The sequence below is a fragment of the Barbus barbus genome (genome assembly GCF_936440315.1).
Source record: "Barbus barbus genome assembly, chromosome: 1".
Taxonomy (NCBI): domain Eukaryota; kingdom Metazoa; phylum Chordata; class Actinopteri; order Cypriniformes; family Cyprinidae; genus Barbus; species Barbus barbus.
In genome coordinates, this window is record NC_136729.1 from 33,363,819 (window position 1) to 33,388,176 (window position 24,358).

At 38.7% G+C, this 24,358-nt stretch overlaps 1 protein-coding gene across 1 annotated transcript in view; it reads right to left on the bottom strand.

The window, feature by feature from the left end:
* Window positions 1-786: 786 nt before the first annotated feature.
* Window positions 787-24,358, bottom strand: part of LOC306876451 (protocadherin-7-like) — a gene marked incomplete at both ends in the record, with an annotated part of 140,582 nt that continues 117,010 nt past the window's right edge. Inside the window, 2 exon segments of the mRNA XM_079427620.1 lie at window positions 787-1,211; window positions 2,347-2,365. Of these exon segments, the coding sequence (XP_079283746.1) occupies window positions 787-1,211; window positions 2,347-2,365 (444 nt within the window).

Consider the following 24,358-nt stretch of genomic DNA (forward strand, 5'->3'; position numbering starts at 1 on the left):
TCACTTGTACATAAAGTTGATAGGCACACAGGTAAACTTGCTTCTCGCACTGTAAGTTCGTCAGCGCGTACGCCGTTCACTTGCGCCATTTGAGTATCTACAAACCTTTGTAAAAGGCTAAAGTCAATGACGACGTACGAAGCGCTCCGACATCATGTAGTTATACCATCACCGATCTCGTACAATGATTTTTGTCCATCATTAGCCTGTTTTTTTTTCTACTTTGTTAATGTGATTGGTTGTCCGGACAGTTCAGTACTTCGACTGATTGCATATGGACATAATACATCCACATAAAAACACTCCCGCCCACCCCAAAAATAAAAACGGATTAAAAGACAGAACCAGTGTCATCGGTTCAAGATCAGTTATAAAAACAAAGAAAAAAAGGTATAGTCCAGGGCCGTCTCAAGGGGAACACACTCTTAAGGGGCTAGATGATGCATGCATGTTTAGAAAGAGGTCTACAGAAACCAGGCAGCACTTTGGGGAAGTCTACGGGGCCCGATACGCTAGCAGCAAAGTAGCACTGATCCACCAACATTCCCTTCTCTCCACCTCAGCCTCTTCCCCCTCCTCCGTCTCATCCTTCTCACACACATTTACAACATGTAATTCCACAGTTTTTACTCAGACGGCTATTTAATTTCGAAAGTAGCGTCGCACTAGTTGTGCGAGCAGTTCGAGGAAAATCCATGTTGCTTTTGTTTTAGGTTTTGGTTTGCTAACAGCATCTCTGACCATGCTGAGTCACTGTCATCGTCCCTTCGCATTGCCATGTGTCAATTACAGGTAAACTTCCCGCCTCGTGAGAGTTCCGCATTGTGTCGGCTTGTATTCACCCGTGGGCGCTAGCGGAATCTCCTCGGTGGGGCGAGATGTTTCCTCACTGGCGGAAAATCCAGCTGAACTAAAGGTGTCGTAGGATGAGGAGGAGGAGGCCATCTTCTTGTTAAGGAGATTACGGTTACGGTCACCCAGCAAGTGCGAGGGGTCCCCGTTGGCAACAGCTAGCGTCTCCTGGCTGCCGGGCTGTTCGGCAACGCTGCCCCCAGGAGAGGTCATGAAGGTGGAGAGTTTGGGAGGGGTGGCCTTGGGCCTACGTTCAGGCGAGGTGCGCACAGGCATCCAGCAGGAATCTGAGTGGCCATATTCATCACACTCCCGCGTGCATTTACCCGTCATAGCTACGTCAGGCAGGGGCCGAGAGTCTGGGAGAAACAGAGAGAAGGAAACAGATGCGGTGGAACATTAATGACGTTGTTTGGCTTTAAATAACTGGAGAAACTGAATAAAACACTGAAATATTGACACACAAAAAAATAATAATAATAATTGTGGTATGTGTCTCATGAAATTGCTTTAGAATTGTGAGTGTTCGACAAATGTTTTTGATCAGCTTTGTGCATTTAAAAAAAAAAAAACTTCATGGTTAACACATACCACATTACACAAAATGGAAAGGTACATACACAAACAACAACAACACTTAAAGCTAAAACACAAATTAAACAAAATAAGAAATAATGTGAGCTCCAAAAAGAAGACCATGCTTTGAAAACGTGGGGCAATTCTACTGTTCCATGACTTCTGACTTCTAAACTAATGGCCTGGATCCATCTCTAATGTGTGTGTAGTTGATGTGCTTTTATGCGAGCGTCGTGTATGCGTTATGTTTTTTATGTTTCTACTAACAGGCTGACTCTACAAAAGCTATCAAATTTGAGCAAAGTTGTACAGAAAAGAAGACAATGTGTCTTTTTCTAGTTTAATCCCTTCCTTGGCCTGAGGGAACACCTACAGTGTACTTCTGAAGCGACATATTGGAGGATTTGCAGCGAAGTGGCATGCTATTGGGGTACATCTTTAACACATATATGTAAATTAAAAGGATTATGTAAGCATTTTCTAAAGGCTCTAACTGTCACACATCTGAATGATTGCTTATTTTCCCAGGCAGGGAGAAGAGATTTTAGATTCAAAGACACAAAGCCACAAGTATCCTTAATATCTCATATCTCTTCTATTCAGAATGTCTTCTGAACAAATAGAATTCTGTTTACACTTTTAAACACTTGGCAAGCAAACAGATAACCATCAGATGTGCCAAAAGTCTTTGCACAAACAAGTTTGAATATGAAGTGCACTAAGCTGAAGTGCACACAAACAGTAAATGCTGAAATCCCTAACCTTTGATGCCAAAGCACAAAGCTGCAGTGTTAGAGATGGTCGGTTAATGACCAAGTGTGAGGTATGGCACAAGCAAGAGAGGGTGAGTGCAAATCTAAAAAAGAAAGCATGCTGCCTTTTTTTGAAGAGCAAAAATTTGGGTTAACCATGGCTTACTTTTAATGTTCTTTTTCTCCTGCAAAGAAAGAATAGGGCAGAATCACTGTTCGGTTCCTTCACAGTGCAATGCTATGTAAGATTAATCAATTTAGTGAAAGGTGTCAGACAAAAAAGCATAATGTGCTGCAGTTATCTGAGAATCAATTGATTACATGGCATGTTTGCAAAACATGTCCTCTATGATGGACCATACAAATATATCCATTGACAGATTGAGAAAAATTGAGAGTGAGAAAATAAATAAACACATCTATACAAGAGCAACAAACGTGTCGCTCCACAACTTTCTTTATTGCTAAGCCCTTAAATTCCAGGAAATCAATGCTGCAAAAAAGAACGAGTGCTATGAATGGCGTTCTTCAGTCACCCATCACAACAGGGTGGCATTTAAACCCACTCAGACTGTCTCTCCAGACTGCTCAGGATACTAGTTGCCACAAACCAATTTAGCATCCTTGTCCAATTACGACCATTCGCTGACCTCAAGCGAACCCCCAAACATGTCCTCCTGACCTCAAGGCCAGACTATAATGCCTGAAGAGCTCCTGTTAACTTTAATGGCGGTCTCTGCGGTGTGGTTGCATTGTGGGCAAGTAAGGGTTAGTTGGGTCCGACTGAGACACCAGACCGCAGAAAGAGTTCAGTGCCGCTTCCTGTGCGCTTTTATGAGACCGTAAGGCTGGATTTCTGCCCAGTGTCTAGGGAGAGGTGTGGATGTACGTTTGCCCCACAAAGCTCTGTCATGCACCAATGAACGTTCAGTCAAGCGACGGTACCTCAATAGCACTAATAACAAAGATGAGTGTGTAGGCTCCGATCTGCAGGACGTCGATATGCCAGTGCAATGTTAATGCTTCAGACAGGGATTACAAAATGGCTGGATAAATCTTATATGACAGTTAATGTGTTCAAAGAAGCATTAAGAAATGTAACAGGTTATTCACATACACGGCTGTCAGGAAAACGTCAGCGTGTGATCAGACACTCATCTCTTTAAAACACTGGGTTAAGTCTCTGTAAGGAAATGGCAGGGAAAAAGAAAATCTGATGTATTTTCAAAACTTTCTTTCGTTCAGGGAACACAAAAATTAACTTTTCCAAAACGAATGGCCAGAAAGAAAGAAAGAAAGAAAGAAAGAAAGAAAGAAAGAAAAAGAAGATTATAAACAGTAGTTTAATCAGACTTGTGAAAGAATCATTTGGACTTTTGTGAACTAGATCAACTGATTCATTGGCTCAAATTAATCATATACTGCTTCTTCTCTTGTTAATATTCCACAAAAGAAAATATCATAAGTGTTTAGAACAACAAGAGTTGCTTTGGGGTGTAATTTTCCTGAATGGAGACTGAAGGTTTCAAGCTTCAGAAGAAACGCAAAAACACCACAGAAATACCATAATTAATATAACATAAGGCATTCAGACTTCTGAGAAATTGATCAGTTGAGTCATTAAAGAGTTCACTCAAAAGAACAAACAGATATTGCTTTTTCTCTCATTGACATGCCAATGAGAACTAGACCAACATTTCAGTGAATAAAAAGCCATCCAGCACTTCACTTTCCCTGAAAGAAAAGTGGGGACACAAGTCATACAGGTTTGGAATGATGACAGAATATTCATTTTCTTCTGGAGTATAACTGTCCATCAAACTAAAGAGATTCAACATCTTGCATTTTCCATCAGCCTAGTATTCTGTGCATATAGAGCTGCAAGTCCAGCCAATTTTGATTGTTAGTGTTCAGTTGATGAACATTTCATGCCAATCTGTCTTTCAGACCACTACCACATCTCCACAGCTTCACAACTCCAATGCCTGGCTCTCGTACCATTCAGGCCCCTCAAGGCCGTACATTGGCTTTTCATCTATCGCTTACCGTGCCGTCTTCATCTGTTGTTTCCTCCAGTGAAAAACAACAAAAGAAGCAGCATGCATGAGAAAGGTACTTCATTAGTGCTCCTTGCACACCGCTGCCACACAGCCTGTTACTGGAGGCTACGCTTCTGTTTTACTATTCCGCCACTAACTCTATAACTCTACATTACATTATCCACATACATTTCACAAAAAAATAAAGCCAATAATAATAAAAAAAATGTTATGGTTTAGTCTGAGCATGGAACATACTTTGAAAAGTCTTCAATTTCAGAGATGGATGGATTCTTGTACATTAGATTATTTTGTCGGTTATCCATTCTGCTTTTGAGCTGAAGCATTCAAGTGAAACTTATAAGCGATGGCATATTAAGTATAGTTTCCTGTTCAATGTTCTTTTTCTTCCCTATAAATTTGTTCTCTCACAGCTTAAGCCATCTTTTCTTTTTTTTTTTGGTCTAGTCTTAACTGGATTTCGTCTTTTTCCAGTTTGTGCACCTATTTTAGGTTCTCTTCTAAGAACAGTTTTGTCCAATAATCTCATTGCAAATGGAACAGAACATTGCCTGATTTTAGGCTGCAGTTAATGTAATATAGCAGCATGTAATTGTGATTTGCACAATCTCTGTCTCTCTTCCAGCTCATTATAGAGGTAAGATGGAGACCATTTAAGATGTCACTCAAAGACACACTCTGAAGCAGCAATAATTCAGAGCATTTAGATGGGGGCTGACACGGGTCAAATATGCATTGAGATGAATTCAATCATTGCTAGAATGGCTTTGCCTCCACCTTGTTTCATTTAAATGAACATCTTGCAGGAGTGAATAAGTCAGACTGAAATCCACTGATCCATTTACATCTCTCTCTCTCTCTCTCTCCTCTCTTTTTTAAATATTTGAGTAGATGCAACAAAAATGTATGGATGTTTTTGAATTGCATAAAAATATCAAACTGAGAGGCATTGATCAAACTTTTCTCAGAACTAACTTCACATGTCTTATAACTATTTATTTTGCAATTACTTTTACTTAATTGATCCCAAAGTCAGAAGCAAACATAGATGTATGTAATTACATACTATGAACATGATCAAAAGTTGTATGTGCCATTTAAAATGCTCTCAACGTTTTCAAATACACTCTCACTCTCTCACTCTCTAAGATTGGTATAAGGTAAATTGGAAATGAATGAATCAAAACACTACACTAGTGAAAAATAAAAATACTAAAATGTATTTGAAATACATTTATGTCATGCTAAGCATACTGCAAATGCATTTACATACAGTGCCCTCCAAAAGTATTGAAACAGTAAAGACACAATTGCTCTGTTGGCTGTGGAGTCAAGCCATTTACAAATATGATTAAAAGATGAATATGAGACAAAACTACAGAATGTCACATTTTTTTATTGGGTGATTCAACACATAGATGTTTTACCAGCTAAGAAGTTCAGCACATTTAGAGTTTCATCCCTCTGATGTGAGCTTAAGTATTGGAACAGTTGCCTCACAGGTCTTTCTAAGTGATCAGCTGTGTCCTGTTGCATTAATTCTTCAGATATTAAAAGCAGGGAATGTGTCGTATCAGTTATATCCATTATTTCTGCATTCTGAATATTGCATTCGATGATGACACACACAAACCAGGATGAAGACGAGAGAGCTGACTTTAAGAGAAAAGCAAACAATTTGGATGCTAAAAGAAAATAATAAGTCAGTTAGAGCTCTAACAAAAACAAAGGGCATAGAGAAATCAACAGTTTGGAAACCACCAGCGACACCAGCAACCAACAACGACCTGATCGGCTGAGAAAACAACAGTAGTTGGTGACAGACAAATCATAAAAGCTGTGAAAATGAATCCTAAAAGACGTGCCTGTAAAATCACCAACAACTTCCAGAAAGCTGGGGTGATGCTCTGACAATCTACTGTCCTCAGGAGAGGTTGACACAGAATTACAGATGCTACAGAGCAAGATGCAAACCTCTGACCAGCACCAAAAATAGAAAGGCAAGATTAGAGTTTGCAAAAAAGCACAAAGGTGAGCCAGAGGAGTTTTGGAACTGTGTTTATGGACCGATGAGACAAAGATGAACCTTTATCTAAGTGATGGGAAAGCAAAAATGTGGAGAAAAAAAGGGAACTGCAATGATCCCAAGCATACAGCCTCATCTGTAAAGCATGGTGGAGGTGGTGTCATGGCATGGTCATGCATGGCTGCCTCTGGAACAGGCCCTCTCAACTTTACTGATGACTTAATGTATTATGACAGTAGCAGAATGAATTTGGAAGGGTACAAAACCATCTTACCTACCAATATTCAATAAAATGCCACCAGATTCATTGGGAAGTGCTTCTTATTGTATCAGGACAATGACTCAAAACACCCTGCCAGTTCAGTCAAGGAATGTATAAAGGCAAAGAAATGGAAAGTCTTAGATTGCCCGTCAATCTCCAGATTTAAATCCGATTGAACATGAATTTAATTGAATCTAATCTAATCTAATCTAATCTAATCTAATCTAATTTCACAGAATAGCTTGTTTTGGAGAGTAAAGGCAGAAACTCTCCAAAACCAGCAACAATTGGAATTGGCTGCATTAAAGGCTGGGAAAAGTATTTTAAAGGATGAGACCAAGAGTCTGGTGATGTCTATGGGTCCCAGACTCACTGCTGTGATTGTGCGCAAGGGATCTGCAACTAAATAATAGATTTTAATCTTTTATATCTGCCTTATGTTCAACTGTCCCAATACTTATGCTCACATCAATGAGTGGGATGAACTCTAAAAGTGCTGTTCTTTTTATTTGGTAAAACATATATGTGTTGAAATGGCTAATAATAAAATGTGACATTCTGTAGTTTTGTCTCATATTTGCAAATGTCTTGACTCCACAGGCAACAGAGCAATTTTGTCTTTACTGTTCCAATGCTTATGGAGGGCACTGTATGTATGTACTTAATAAAAATATGCTGCAATTGTACTTTTGGTATAGTGAACTGGTATACTTAAAGTCTGCTACATAGGAACAACTAATTATAATGCACTTTAATTATGAGGAAGTAGTGCTGAAGTCCAAATAAAGATACACAGAAGTATATTTGATTGTGCTAAAGTGGTACACTTTAAATATCTTGCATTTAAAGACCGATATTATTCAAAGATCATACAATCGTCATCAATAGTGACATTAAAAACATTATAGGCTCAGTGGCGGAGCTAGACTTTTAAAACAGGGGTGGCAAAGGGGTGGCAAGGTATTATTTTGGGGGGTCAATATACAAAGTGTTCAATTACACTAAAAATAAATTATTTTCCACAAAATGTATACAGATTAATTAAAGTTGTTTATTTTCCAAAATTTCTTTCTTCTGCTGAACAGAAAGGAAGATATTTAGAAGAATGTCAGTAATCAGACAGTTTTAGATACCATTGACTTTGAAGTCAATGGTATCTAAAACTGTCTGATTACTGACATTCTTCTAAATATCTTCCTTTCTGTTCAGCAGAAGAAAGAAATTCATACAGGTTTGAAACAACATGAGGCTGAGTATATGATGACAGAATTTTCATTTTTTGGTAGAGTATCCCTTTAATGTTTTTTGTACATGGCTACTGTACCTACCACTTGGTCCTTTTGGTGCACATGTGATGCTTGAGCTGGGTATGGGGAGTTCAGTGCATTGTTCTTCTTTTTCTATTAGGACTGGCTCACTGTCTTCCTCATCACTGGTAGAAATAACCGTCTCACTCTGGTCTTCTTCTGAATTTGAATTCATTATAAAATTATCATTGGATATTATACCATAATACTTTGCACAAAAATCATCACACAATCTGAATTTAAAACACAATTTACTGCCTCTGCTCACTGCTCTGACCTGCTGGTGATACACTGGGTTCTTGTGTGTCATCATCTTTCTCTTCTTGACTTCCCTGTCCACCACCTACATATGGTTCACTACAACAGCTGACACTGGGATCTGTTTGGCCCTGATCTGCACCTGACTTTTGCTTCTTTAGAAAATATCGCTTTTTCTCTTCATTCTGCTGTGCTGTCCCTATTCAAAGGAAAGCTTGGTTACACACCTCATGAAGAAACCAAAATTTGGAACAATTTGCTTGTTATTTACCATGAGTACACCATTACTACAAATACTAAAGTAATACATTACGACAAAATGTGAGTATATTGAGGTCTAGCCTATTTGACAACACAAGGAAAATTGCTTAAAGACGTCTAGACATGTTATGTTAAGTGCTAATAAATTGTATGTCTACACAAAGTTACTTCAGTACATCTCTACAGTCACATCTATTCAGGGATGCAAACACATGTATGGTCAAAAAAGAGAGAGGTTATTGAAGCCCTCGCCCCGCGGCAAATATCCAGATACTTACATAATTGTGATGAATTTAATCCTTTGTAAATTATCATTTTGCATTGTAAGATTACAGTTAACACCTTTAAATATTACATAAATGTATTATGTATTTTTATTAAACTTAGTGAGTGTATAAATGAGCAGCAAAAAGTAATTCGAAAAAGTAAGCGATTGAGTGAGTGAGGGAGGGAGAGTGCGTTCGCGAGCGAGTGTGTGTGACTGTGTGTGTGTGCGCGCGAGAGTGAGTGAGTGTGTGTGTGTGTTTGTGTGAGAGAGAGAGTGCGTGTATGTGAGACAGTGTATGTGTGTAGGCTATATGAGTGAGCTTGTGTATGTGCGAGTGAATGAGTGTGTGAGACAGCTCGCGATGACTGGTCGGAAAACAACGTGTAGTCTGACATGTTTCTTGTCCACGACGTGACAAAATTGTTAGGAGTCAAAATCGTGTAATCTGACACAGTGACTATCGTAACAGACAAAAAAAATCGATTCGAATCGTAAATCGAGTTTTTTATTATTTATTTTAGGGGAAAAAATCGCCCAGCTCTAATTAATGCTAAGCACTACAGTGCAATGTCTCCCTTACTTCCCGTTAAAACAGTACTTCGTTTAATTTAATACCAATAAAAGCCGTACATGCCAGCAAAACGCTCTTCATCGGTCCCGTATGTGCTGCCGCGATGTTTTGGAGCACGAAAGAGCTGCGTGTCAGCTTAACCAATGAAAAGTGTAGCAGCAACAGCACGCTGCACGCTTGTGCGTGCTGCGTAAGGATGCATTCACGTCCGCTGGGAGATTTGAGAAAAGTTCGTTAAAATTAAACAGTGTAATGTTTTCAGCGGGGTGGCAACAGGGGTGGCAAGGACTTCGTCTGGGGTGGCAATTGCCACCCCAACTAGCCCTCTGGCTCCGCCACTGTATAGGCTTAATATTAAGATTGTGTACAAGCAGTACTCCAAATAAGTTTAATTATAATTTTTATATCAGCAAGTCTTGAGCGATTTGTCAGTAAATATGTTAATAGATTTGAACTATACTTAGTATGAAATAGATGTATTTAAAAAAAATATATTTTTTACTAGGGTAACAATAGCGAAACTAAATGCCTATGGGCCTGCAAACCCAAAAGAGTATTTCTTCCTTTCATATTCTGTCTACAACCCCCATGGCTTTAAATGTGACCCCAAGCCACTTTTAAAACTCGGTTATGAGCCTGAAAAGCAAGGCTTTGGAGACGCCAAACAAAGGGGGCCATACTTGGGCCTCTAGCCCAGGGCAGAGTGAATGTCGCCGGGCTGCAGAGAAGCCGGAAACGCATGTGGCTCTGTGGCACGATAACTGTCACTCCGTATAGTGGGCCTTTCTGCTGACGGGGGCTTGGAGTATAATGCCTGCCATTTTCCACAGCCAGTCCTTTTGAATAACTCAAAAGAAACATCCACTCTTCTCCGACGGAGGGTTTGAAAACTAGAGATCAGGGGAACGGCAGGAGGGGGGAACGGAAGATATGGCTCTCAGAGCTATTCTGTGAGTTAATTACGTGTGGACAAAAGTGGATTCCCTGGCGCAGTTGGAGCTCTGCTGTTGTGAGGCTGGTGGCAGGGTTCTGGAAAGCTGTAAGTGGGCCAGAGGCTCAGCTAATTGACAGGGATATGAGGATTTTGTAATCTATGTGTTTGGGTGTGTGTGTGTGTGTGTATTTTGTCCCGCTGTTTAAGGCTTATGCCTAGCTTTTGTAGCACGCGTGAATGTGCTTGCACGTGAAAACATTAGTCGCCCTTCTATATTTTCAGCGCTCTGCGTGTGCATGTGTTTTCATCTTCTGCAAGTTAAGCCTCATCCCTCAGAGGCCCGCTGAACTACAGGCTGCTCTTTTGCTCTCTGTTTTCCGGATGGGAGGCCCTGCCAAAACATAACTGCCAGCCAGAATTGCTGACCCTTCTGTCCAATCGCTCTGTGTGCGTCTGTGAGAGAGAGACCGTCTAAAATCTCAGCGGAATCCACAAGATTATCCGATAGATATACAGCATTTACAGAATAGCATCGGCCACATGTGTTCACGCACACAATAACGTGCCTCGACAAACCACAAGAAGAAGTGTCAATGCTGTTCACACTGGGAGAGAAATACAGCATGAAATGACAAAATCACTGCCAACAAGAACATATTTAAAGGGATAGTTCACCACCAAAAATATTCTTTATCATCATTTACTTGCCCTCATGTAAAATCTACCAAATGGTAGTCTACTAACTGTGAAAATATGGGTGTTGTTAAACCAATACAATTTAATCACAAGGAACAACTTTATTAATATCAATAGCACTGCCATCTCACATTTCCTCACTTTTTAGTTAACTTTTAAAATCTGACAGCTCCTCAGCTTCCGTATTCTTATGGGATAGCAAAGTGTCCATTTGTTTCACACATCACAATCTTAGCAGATGCAGTACATCAGATTGGTATTGTTTACCGACTGTATCATGACATCCTGCTGACATATTGCTTTTTGGATACTGTGTAGTAATGAATTGCACATATTGAGACACCATCTCTCCATTTTCCCTTCCAACAACGGGAATGTTTTGTCCCTCTGTGAATGTCCTGCCTGTTTTTCCTGCATTTAAAATCAGCCTCTAATCAGCATCACACTCTTTCTCTTAGTGAGATTAAAACCCCTCTTTAACACATTATCTTGTCTTTGTCCACAGACGCTTCACGAGTTTTATATTTTCATTAGGAGGCGTCTGCACAAGAGATGGTTGACACCACTGAAAAGGCTGGAATGTTAAGGGAAAGAAATGAGGGAGATTTTTTTTTTTTTTTTTTTTTTTTAGTTAGTGCTGTCCATTTGATTCAATAATGCTGTGTCCTTGTAGACTCATTAGGCTGCTGATCTAATGTTCTCTCTATCACTTTCTTTATTTCTTTGCACACTGTGGACACCTAGACTCAAGCCATCACATCTTTCATCCAACTTCACTTTTATACACATATAGTGACCCTTCAAAAAAGTATATAGACAATTACATACTTAAAACAATTAAGATTCTCTGCTGGCATTGATAGTTCCGTGAAGAACCTTCATTTGCATTGCATAAAATGTTCTTTAGAGTGGAAAAAAAAAAAAAAGTTTAAATTATTAAAATGATCTTCACAATTAAGAAAAACAAGGCTATTTATACATCACAAGTATTTCAAAACTTTCTGATTGTCAAAAATCAGAGGGACATCTTGATGAACTAGAGTCAAAGTTCAGATACTTGTTGAGGCCATATGACCTATAGTAGTAGCGTATGTGCTGATGGGCAAACAGAATGATTTAGCTATCAAAAGTTACTTTTTAGAGCTTTCCCTTGGAAATTCCTGGCAAACTGACAGCATAACGCCCTCTAATAGCATTAGTCGAGGTAACACAGCAGTCAGCTCACGAGTGCTTTAGCTGAGCTAACGTCATGGGCGAGAATGAGCCGGTAGAGCTTCAGGAGGACTGAGGACTGTTGACCTGGTTTGCTTCAGTAACCTCAGCGTTTGCACTGCATATGCTTTCAGCGGTGCTGCATCACTGAGCCAGTACAACAGAGTGTACAGTAACACAACAGCAGGAGAACAACCATGTCAGACATGGTGCAATGAGGTGCAGTGGAGTGATGTGTGTATTTATTTTCCTCTCTTGCACTCCTGTCTCTATCTCTACATCAGACTCGGCCCACACCCTACAGGTCGCCTCCGAATTATTATCTTACATTCACATATGAAAGAAAATTAGATGCCTTTAATATATCAAATGTTTTTCCAATAAAGTAATGAGATTAAATACAGAGAAAATGGAGCGGTTTAAATCCCATGCTTCTCAGATTTTTCTCTTAGCAAGCCTAATAACCTCACATGTCTTGTAAATGTAAATGTTTCCTGTAGTTTCAGAAGAGACCAAAACTTTACATTGTGTTAATTTTTGTCAAGATACCAAAATCTTAAACTAATAAGTCAATATTTCAATATAATCTCAAATATTTCTTATTCAAATTCTTCTATAATAATCTAAGTATATGAGCAACTGTATAGTAATTAAAAGCTCTACACTCTTACAATTTTGCATGTCATTTGTTTGTGTAAAAACATTTATTATTATTATTATTATTATTATTTAATATTAATAACTTAATTTATTAACAAACAATAAATAAAATACATTTCCAATCTCACAATGTAGCACAATGTGCATACATCTCACTTTTGCCATTCATTTTGAATTAATCTCAAAATTGTGATTTTATTTCCAATAATTGATACTTTAACTCCAAATTGTGGCTTTATATCTCACAATGTAACTTTATTTCTAATTATTACTTATTTATTTATCTTTTATTTTTTGTAATTTTATTTTATTATTATTGAGCAGACATAACAACAACTACTACTACTATGTATGAAAAAAAAGGTAATTGCATTGTAAATTACGGGCTTTGTTTGGTTAAGTGTATGTTATAAGTGGTGGAAATATTAATAACAATATGTAAAATAATAATAATAAAAAAGGAAGGAATAATAATAATGACAATAACAATAACAATAATAATAATACCCACAATGCACCCAGTTTCAGCAAACTCCATGCAAATTCTCACTATAGTGTTGAACAGGTATAGGTGTCCCCTTATGGTGCTTAAAAGCACTTGGGGAAATAATTAGTGTACCGTTAGAGCTCTCCAGCTATGATTAATTGAGCAGAAATTAACTAGCATAATTTCTTTCTTCCGACTATCTCACTGCCAATTACCTAATGCGACTCCCTCTCTCGGCATCTCCCGCTCACTCCCTCTCTCATCAGAAAGCATCACGAGTCTCGAAAATGTGGCGCTGACCCTCATTTTCCTGACTTCTCATCTATCTGTCATAAAAAAAGAGCAAGCGTGCTCATATGCATACGCAATCACAGCACTGACATGTCTGGCTCTCTAAATTGGGAAACCAGAGGACATTTTCAGAGTCTAAAAAACTACAATTATGCATTGTGCATCTGAAAAGACCAGTGATGCTGCAACGTTCCCAAATCTGAAACTAAAGTAAATTCCTTTTTTTTTCCCCACTTTAGTCAAATACATTTCAACGGTCAAACGCATTGCAAGCGCTGACACGTATATTACATAATTTCCATGACAAAGAGTATGAGTGATAGAGTGAGAAGCATTCAGGAGGTGGACAGACAGCAAAAATTGAAAAATTGTAACATATATATTAGAAAATGGTAGGGCTTGAGCTAGGATTGACTCTGTGCCAAAAGAGAGACACATATATAGAAAATAAGAGACAGACGGGGATTAAAATCTCACATGCGTGTGTGTTTGTGAGTATATGTGTGTGTGTGTGTGATTTTTATTTTTTATTTTTTCCCTCACTGTTGGTCTTTAGACTTCGTCTCATTGGCTCAGAACTGGATACCTTATCGCACGTTCCCAGACGCACACGCACAATAGCCTATTTTACACCATTAAATGCGTATTTGTCAAAATACAATTTCAATTAAATCCCACAAACCTACTGGTTTGTGCTTTGCTCCACTTACCACTGAGGGAACAGAGCAGAGGATGGAATAACTCTCTCTCTCTCTCTCTCATATATATATATATATATATATATATATACACACACACACACACAAACACACACACACACACACACACATACACATAAACATAAAAATACACACTTAAAGAGAATGAGAAGCCAAATGAAAGACAGAGAGGCTGGGAGAAGGAAACAGAATTGCTTGAAGCACACAATGAAGGTTGACTGATTTCCCAAACTGTGGACAGCAAACAATTGTTTCCACCGTGATTTGACACGGATACAGCCTTCGCTTCAATTTTTGAATTAAATAACTCAAGAGGGCTGGTTTAAAACAAAGTGTCTTAACTTAATGCTACACCGGCTTATTCCTAATCGATTTATACAGTACACGGTAACAAATAAAAACTGTTTTCCAGCACAAACAAATTCAGATGAGAAATGGTGTCATATTGTCAGGATACTTCCAGTCGTGCATGTTACAAGTTGTACAATCTCATCTCATCAACAGCGAACAACTCACCGTCCCTGCGGATATATGGACTCATAACCTCTCTGTTAGTCGACCTAACTGGCCTCGCACTACACCACTTTGCCTGAGCCGTGGACCCTGCATATATTTCTTATGAAAAAGGGACCAGATTGAGTCACCGCATTTAATTCCCAGCATGCCAAGGGGTGTAAGAGGCTAATTAAGTAAACTGGAGGTAGAGAGAGTCTAGCTGGCTGCTCCAGATCTCAAACACTGGAAGGTTTTGGCCCTTCAGGCCTGCTGAAATTGAGCAAAAACTTGCAATATGAGCAGGGTTCATATTTCCGCGGGGTTATGCCGTGAGGTCTTGATGAGACGTCCTCTTGGTTCTCAGTCTAGCACCTCATCAAAAGACGAGTGAACTTTTGGAGAAAGTTCTCAGCCTAGACAGGCTTTGGTTTTGTGAGGCTTTCATTAAGGTCCAGTGAACTGGGCAAAGACACACAGGCGACCACCTTCCGTGGCATGTTTACGAGGTTTTAACAATGTGATTATCTGGAAAAGACAAAATGGGGACGTGTGTATATGGGCCATGACAATATGAAGAACAACACTTTCTTTTTGCCTGGATACTGGGAAGCGTGGGAACAGATAATTGCTAAAGCATTACCGCGGCCCATTTTGTGCTCTCAATTTAGCACCTAAAAAACGTTAAACTTCTCAGCATCACTCCTGTTTGAAGAGCCCTTTGTGCAAAGACACACTTTAATTTGATGGGGCTGTATACTAACTTAGCTTCAAAGTAATAGCAAAATAACTTAATGCAGTAGAGGTTTCGCTCAGACTAAAGGCTTAAATTAATTTATGCGATCCCATGATGTTAAACAGTGACATTCAGCATGCAAAAAAACGTGCTTTTAAGCACCTTTATCCTCCAGCAGCCATTTTGTCATCTTAAAAACCTTTTAAATGTGCATGTGAGTCATATTTTTTATTTAAATCAGAAACTTGCTGGCTAAAACGACCAGTTTTCAATTAAAAAAAATTTAAATCTAGAAAAAAATTAAAATAAAATAAATACATAAAGGATTATAGATTTTATAAATAACTATTATATTATTATATTATATCATCACAAAGGGGTTTATTTTGCAACAACTGGCTGGATGCACATTACATACACAGCTATGTCCAGCATAAATACAGTGGTGTGAAAAAGTGTTGGCCCCCGTCCTGATTTTTTTTTTTCTTTGCATGTTTGTCACACTTTAATGTTTCAGATCATCAAACAAATTTAAATATTAATCAAAGATAACACAAATAAGCACAACATGCAGTTTTTAAATGAAGTTTTTTATTATGAAGGGAAAACTAAATCTAAACACACATGGCCCTGTGTGAAAAAGTGCTTACTCCCTAAACCTAATAACTGGTTGGGCCACCCTTAGCAGCAACAACTGCAATCAAGCGTTTGCGATAACTTGCAATGAGTCTGTTACAGCGCTGTGGAGGAATTTTGGCCCACTCATCTTGGCAGAATTGTTATAATTCAGCCACATTGGAGGGTTTTTGAGCATGAACCGCCTTTTTAAGGTCATGTCACAGGATGCATCTCAATAGGATTCAGGTCAGGACTTTGACTAGGCCGCTCCAAAGTCTTCATTTTGTTATTCTTCAGCCATTCAGAGGTGGATTTGCTGGTGTGTTTTGGATCATTGTCCTGCTGCAGAACACAGGTTCGCTTCAGCTTGAGGTCACGAACAAATGGCCAGACATTGACCTTCAGGATTTTTTGGTAGACAGCTGAATTCATGGTTCCATTTATCACAGCAAGTCTTCCAGGTCCTGAAGCAGCAAAACAGCCCCAGACCATCACACTACCACCATACTTTACTGTTGGTATGATGTTTCTTTTTCTGAAATGCTGTGTTACTTTTACGCCAGATGTAATTGGACACACACCTTCCAAAAAGTTTTGTCTCGTCAGTCCACAGAGTATTTTCCCAAAAGTCATGGGGCTCATCAAGATGTTTTCTGGCAAAACTGAGACGAGCCTTTATGTTCTTTTTGCTCAGCAGCGGTTTTCGTCTTGGAACTCTGCCATGCAAGCCATTTTTGCCCAGTGTCTTTCTTATGGTGGAGTCATTAACACTGACCTTAACTGAGGCAAGTGAGGCCTGCAGTTCTTTAGATGTTGTTGTGGGGTCATTTGTGACCTCTTGGATGAGTCGTCGCTGCGCTCTTGGGGTAATTTTGGTCGGCCGGCCACTCCTGGGAAGGTTCACCACTTCCATGTTTTCGCCATTTGTGGATAATGGCTCTCACTGTGGTTCGCTGGAGTCCCAAAGCTTTAGAAATGGCTTTATAACCTTTTCCAGACTTATAGATCTCAATTACTTTCTTTCTCATTTGTTCCTGAATTTCTTTGGATCTCAACATGATGTGCAGCTTTTGAGGATCTTTTGGTCTATTTCACTTTGTCAGGCAGGTCCTATTTAAGTTTTAAGTGATTTCTTGATTGCGAACAGCTGTGGCAGTAATCAGGCCTGGGTGTGGCTAGAGAAACTGAACTCAGGTGTGATTAGCCATAGTTAGGGGGGGGGGGGGGGGGGGGGGGTGGCATGTGGGTTTGGATTTTGTTTTCCCTTCATAAAAAAAGCCCTTCATTTAAAAACTGCAAGTTGTGTTTACTTGTGTTATCTTTGATTAATATTTCAATTTGTTTGATGATCTGATACATTAAGGTGTGACAAACATGCAATAAAATAAAAAATCTGGAATGGGGGCCAACACTTTTTCACACCACTGTAAATAATTGGGCACAAAATGTATTTGCTTTAAAATACATTCGTAGTAACTAAATAGAAAGCTTCTGAGAAAAATACAGTTGCTAGCAAGTGGCTTTTAGCCAAGAAGAATGAACAAGTTGAAACTAGACAAATATTTATATAATGATATGGTACAGTTATACCACTTCTTATACAGCTTTTCATCACATAAATAATTATGGGGACAAGAGATAGTAATCTGAGATGAAACTGATTTAAAATCTTACCTGTTCATTATATTGTATGTTATTCAGTATTACTACTGACGACATTGTTGTTGTCTGGAATGTCCTGACAGACCAATCAGAATCAAGTATTCCAGTGAGCTCTGTGTTATATTATATTATATTATATTATTATAATGAAACTACTTTTTGACTTAACAGTGAAATTCTGTGTCAAAATCGGAAATACTTCTGCAGCCTCATTAAATTCTAGTTTCTCAGTATTTCTGACCTACACACGTGGCTGATATTCCTTTGCGAGGGTGCATAGAGCACTTACAGGTGTGCTGTGTTATCACAAATGACTGTAAGCGTGAAGATGTGCCCCAATGGTGGGTCTCTTGCCTGTACCACAGGTGGCTTGAGCTAAATCAAGGCCAGTGTCAGTTTATTGTCGCTACTACACTCTCCTGAGCTGAACTAAGATATCAATAGCCTCTGTACTGTACCTGAGGATGGCTGGAGGAGAGAATGACACTAAACACACATATTCTGGCCACCTGCTTTGAACGTGTATATTATGTTAGTTTAGAGGCTGGGGAGTCTTTAAGTTGTGTGTAATTGCATGCTAACAATAAGAGCTAATGCTAATAACTCAGTGTCTGTTTGTACATCATCTACGGTTTGATAAATCATTGTATGTTCACATTGCACCCTATATTAAATCTCTCATTCCTGTCATTATGTATTTGGAAACCCTCTGCTCAAGGTTGGGCCAGCATATTAACACTAGCTAAGCTAACGGCTTAAAATCTCTATGTGTATTTAATTTAATAGTTTTTAGCCTTTTCACACCCAAGCTCATCAGAAGAATGAGCATACTTTATTAAAAGCACTTGCACACGGGGTTTATACCTGCGTGTCTGCAGCGATCAAAGCACCTTGCAACATCGCTTTCTCGCATTTGACTTTGATTCCTCGTGGCGAAGTTATTCGATTAAATCTGTCTCTCTCACACATACACTCACACAACCAAAAATAAATGGAGAGATAGAGAACACAGCAGCAATAAAGATGGTTTTATTGGCAAAGGGGTTCATGTCTTCTAAACCAAACTGTCTCTTAATGTTTAATGCTGTGATTATTTAAACATGTCTGAATTGGCATGAACTGGCAGTCCAGCTATATATTTGCCTGCTTGTTTTGAAGAGAAAATAAGCTGATAGAAATATATCAAACGGAAGAGATTCTGTCAAACCATGGTATTATGAACATACTGTAAGTGCCATATTTAACATGAATGCCCAAGTCTTCTAGTGTCAGCTGCTTCCAATAAATTTATCTTGATTTAAGAATGCTTAGATACTTGTACTGGAAAACGAGACAAAAATAATGAGGAAGAAAATTGTAAAAATCATAGGAAAAAATGTTCTTTAACAGCTGCAGGTAACAACTTTATCAGTGCTTCATTATAATGGAAGCAAATTATTTCTGACACGTTTTGCTAGGCTGTTTCCATGTAAGTTGTTTACGGTTGCATTAATATAGAATTCAAATGATTTGTGGACAAATCTGTTCAGGTGTGCAGACTGTAGTGTACATCAGTTACTTAGTGACTTCAAATGTATCATATATATATATATATATATATATATATATATATATATATATATATATATATATATATATATATAATGCATTATGTTATCATTCATTTATAATTCATAAAACAATTTTGAAGTCCTTTTACATTTTAAATAACTTAAATTGGTACAGTTAAGTCAATTGAAAATAAATGAATTAATTAATAAATACTGTATTAATGCATGGTTGTAATAATAAGACTGAATTTCCAGCATAGATATCTATTAATACTGTTACCGTGATATAAAATGTCTGATACAAAATGATTCCTACAATGACATACAATAATTTTTGGCCAGATTTTGACTGTTGACCCCTAGGAATGGATATTTAGCACGCTTGAAGGCATTTATTTTCTTCCTTACTCTCTCTCTTTTTCTCTTTCAGGCGGATTGATTTTTGCCCATTCCCACCTAGCAGTGCAACACTGATTCTCAAGCAGTGGGGCTGTGGGAAATATTTATCCTTATTGATCCAAGGGGCTGATGAGTCTGTTATGAAAGCTGCAGTTCAAACAGTTTTGGTCCCACAAACATCTCTAAATATCAATCAGCTACGGGTGGACTGAGAGCCAATACTCGGATAGTTTGTGAATGCCAATAAGGCTGAACCTGTTTTCCAGGAAGCCAGGCGTGATTTTCGCTGGAGCCCTCATGCGAGACTGGACAAACACGTCAGAAGCATGTTTCCTTATAATTGTCTCTCTGTAGCGCAGCATTAAGGAAAGTGCAGACGCTGAGAGAGACAAAAAGAGAACATTAGCGGCGAGGAGAAAACATCTTCCTCGCGTAGATGAGGTGCTGGAGGAGTTTACTAGCTGTGAGCGTGGCAAGAGGGGGTGCTGATAATTCTGTCTGCTGCCATGTCATTAAAAATTCAACACCTACAGGATATTTTCTGCATCAAACTTTCATGCCATCAGGTTGTCTCGACAGCACTGGCTTCACACACCCTAACGATGATAAAACTGATGAGAAAAAGCTCATCTTCCTGTGTGCTGTCTCTGATAAAGGCGCACATCACAGCGCGGCGCTGACAGACAGGGTGCAGTAGGCAACTGTGAGCTCGGAGAGAATGCATAAAGCTTTAAGGCAGCTCATCTCTTACTAAGGTTCGCCGTGTCTCCACAATGAGAAACCGCAAGGGAGACCTTAACAGCTGGAGCCTATTCCAGAAACGCAATCTGTTTCTTCTCGTTCGTATGCACACACGCACACTAGCTGATTTAAGCTATCTGACTTTTAGTCGTCATACTCTTTTAAATCTCTGAGAAAAAGTCAACAAAGTCGATCATCTCTCAGCAATAAAACTATCCACAAGTTCTTCCGTGTGCAATTGCATTACGCAAGGTCATATGGAAATCTGTCCCGTTTCCCGGCCGGCACACTGCATCACTTGTCATGCCAGCATAATAAACAACAGCAGCAAGCTCTTGATGAATTCAACAGAGCACAGCGTTCAAAAGGCTAAGCTTGTGAAAAGTGACTTTACTTAGCAGGAGAGCGTTAAACATGCCCGCCATGAAACTAAACTCAATAAACATTTGTATCCACAGCTTATTGCTTAAGATAATGTGTATTAATTGTTGTTCAGCAGCATTACTGGTTATTGAAGAAGATTTTCAATGAAAGATTTCAAATGAAGTATTCTGCCTAAAAGCGTGCTTAAGCTACATCCTCATACATCACTAGAAACGTGCAGCGCATTAATCAGAATGAAATGTTGCTTTTATTTTTATTATGAGCTGAAGGATTTGGCTCTTTATCAATAGGAGTATTGGACTTTAAAGTTGGACGGGGTACAAAATAAAAATGAAATAGTACCCACGAAATGGCTCTAATAGTAGCATGAGGCTGTCATTATAAAAAGCAATAGATTTTAACATTGCTGACGCACCACCTGAAAATCTAATAAGCAGTACATATTCCTCCATATTTTGTGTGCAGTGAGTGAGCTGCATAGAGAGGCTGGTAATGTGTGAGGCAATTTAATAAAACTTACTCCTGGCTGTAATATTGCACGATCAACATGGTCCATCAGGGGGGGAAAAGTATGCAGACAGAGAGAATCATGCCCTGGCACACACCTCCTGCTAAAACTTGCACAGAAAAAGTTGCACCAAAATTAATTTAGTGTGAGGGAACTGCCGTGTACAGTAGAAATAGCGTGAGCATTCAGACAGGTTAAACATTTACCATGGCAACCATAGGTTCTGCTAAAGTACCTTACAAAAGATTGTATAGAATGGTGAAACCATCATATGGCAATGCCATATACTGAATGAATGTAATATCCATGCATTTATTGTATTTACTGAAGTGTTTCATAAAATGTCTTGTGAAAAAGAAGTGCTTGTACACGTTATTGTACTGAATGTACACTTGAGTTTACGTCTAATCTTAAAGAGTGTATATAAAAATGTATTTGCAGATAATATATCAATGAAATAAAAGGCTACTTGAGACAGTACATTTTCCAGACTATTTCTTAACACACTTAAGTGCACTTTTAAAAATAGCACTTTGTAATAATGTCAAATTAAAAGCTGTGCATTTTAAATGTTTAAATGCATGATTTACATGTTTTAACAGAACTAATGTTAAAGTCTATTTTAGTTTACCATAAATGCTTGTCACTATATTCAGCAGCACACTTTAACCAAGTAATAATAACATCACGTAACACTTCATTTTAAGCACCAATTCTCACTATTAACTAGATTATTATTAGGATGTACTGTATATTACTAGCATACTGGCTGTTTGTTGGTATTAAAGTGACGTGACATACAGACGTGACATTAAGCACATATAAATGCCTTATTCTGCATGACTATATTTTAGATCCCTTAATACTACACCATACAGTTATCATGTTATAATTTTGTTATCATGATATATGTCTATAAACATAGTATTACCATGCTACAATGTCTACAATTTTATATTACCATGATAGTAGCTTTGGTACTTTTGTGGTTATATCAATTGTTACTACAGTAAATCTGTGGTTACTTGGTATCCGGGTCATTAATAGCATTTAAAATGACAAAAACCTTCTTGCACTGGCTTTGAAGTTCACATTTTTGTAATTACGGTCATTAATGTACATTTTATGAAGAAAAAATCCAGTAGCCTTGCAGTGGTACGTATGCCGACCATAATGTCAGCGCAGTAGGGCTTTGTGGAGTGTATGGTGTTCATACATGACTGCTTTAGCTGTCTCCTGGTCTGTCGCGTTCACTGACATTTACAACACAGCCCAAGCTGCCAGTGTATAATTCACCCTGGGCCATGGAGTGTGTATATTTAGGACAGGCCTATCTCGGTCAACCCCTAAAACATTCTCGCTAAACTCTCTCACACTTGACTGAAAGCCATGTCCAAGCTAGCGTCTAAACATGACCCTATGCCACTGTGGGCAAGGAGCTACACGCAGAATGACAAACTCTTTCTCACTTTCTTCTCTGCCTTCTATTCCGTCTCCTCTGTAACACCGTTGGCTTCCATTTCGTTCCTTTTTTCCATAGCTCATGAGGAGAATTGCACATTTTCTTCACATTTAAAGGGTCAGCGGATTTGGCTATCAACATTATGCTGTAGGTGAAGACATAATGGACCGCAAAGGAGCTCCTGTGATAGGTGGATCATCTCCCACCTAATACAGACACACTAAAAGCCATTAACTAGAGGAAGCATTCAAACTTTCCCACTCACATTACTTCAGCAATGAGAACGGACTAACAATCTGAAGAGGTTCTCAAGAATGCAAATAAGCACAATGTGAAAAAGCTACAGCTTGAAGCCCGAAAAAAATCATTTCTTTCAACTTCTCCCCAACATTAGCATTTAGTTTTCTCCATCACTTTAGCGTGCTCATTATATATATATATATATATTTGCTACATAAGAAATGGAGGATAAGGCGCTTTCTTAATTTGTTCTCCTCCCTCAAGGGCTTGGCTAATCTATTGTATGGGCTTGTATTGTCGTACACTCTATTGGTGGGGGTGCGAGTGCATTAGTATTATTAAAAGAATGATGAAAAGTGACTCCATCGCTCGCCGATGATGAATCACTTGGCTGTCTTTTCAGAGTCAAATGACACGGGCTGGTGAGAATCCATGTGATGTGGCAGGATTTGACCCTGCGTGCACAACCACCCCCCCCCAAAAAAAACAAAAAAAAAACAAAAAAAAAACAGGTAATCGGCAAAATGAAAAGAGCAGCTTTTACAAAACAAGATGAACGGCTGTGCAAGATTGCTCACGATTCATGTGAAAGTGCATCAAGAGCTGCTAACACAGCTTCACAAACACATAAACTGTAAGTAAGGATACTTTATTTTCCTCTGTGTGATCTTTCGAGGCAAATAAAATATTAATAGAGCTGGAGTGCAAGTATGTGATCATTATAACAATTTCTCTGCTTGTGAAGAAAAGGAAAAGGTTTTTACAACTGGAATTGCTGACTTGATGAAAATAAAAGATGGAACATGGAGGAGAGAAAGACAGTGAATGTGACCCAGAAAACAAGGGTCTGTGCTATGTTCTGAGGATTAGAATAATTATCATACATTTATGGTTAGGTTTGGGGCAGGTGTTCTCAACTCTGGACCTCGAGTTTGACCAAGGTTGGAACTAAACTCTGCAGAGAAGTGGATCTTGAGGGCCAGAGTTGAAACCTCTGGTTTAGGGTTTGGGAAGGACTTTGAATTTGGGTCTCATATGATTTTTTATTTTATTTTTTTTTACGATATTGCTGTCTCGTATGAACTACAAACAACATATGAATAGCTTGGCTTGTTTCCGACTTCTCAATGTCCATTTTCTGAGTTAAGTGGTTTAACTTAGCAGTGAGCAAAGGCTATAGAGCAGGGATAGACAACTTTGGTGGCCGGTGTCCTGCAGAGATTAGCTCCAACCCTAATCAAACACACCTGCCTGTAACTTTGTAGTGATCTTGAAGACATTGATTAGCTTCTTCAGGTGTGTTTGATTAGGGTTGAAGCTAAACTCTGCAGGACACCGGCCCTCCAGGACCAAAGTTGCCTATCCCTGCTATAG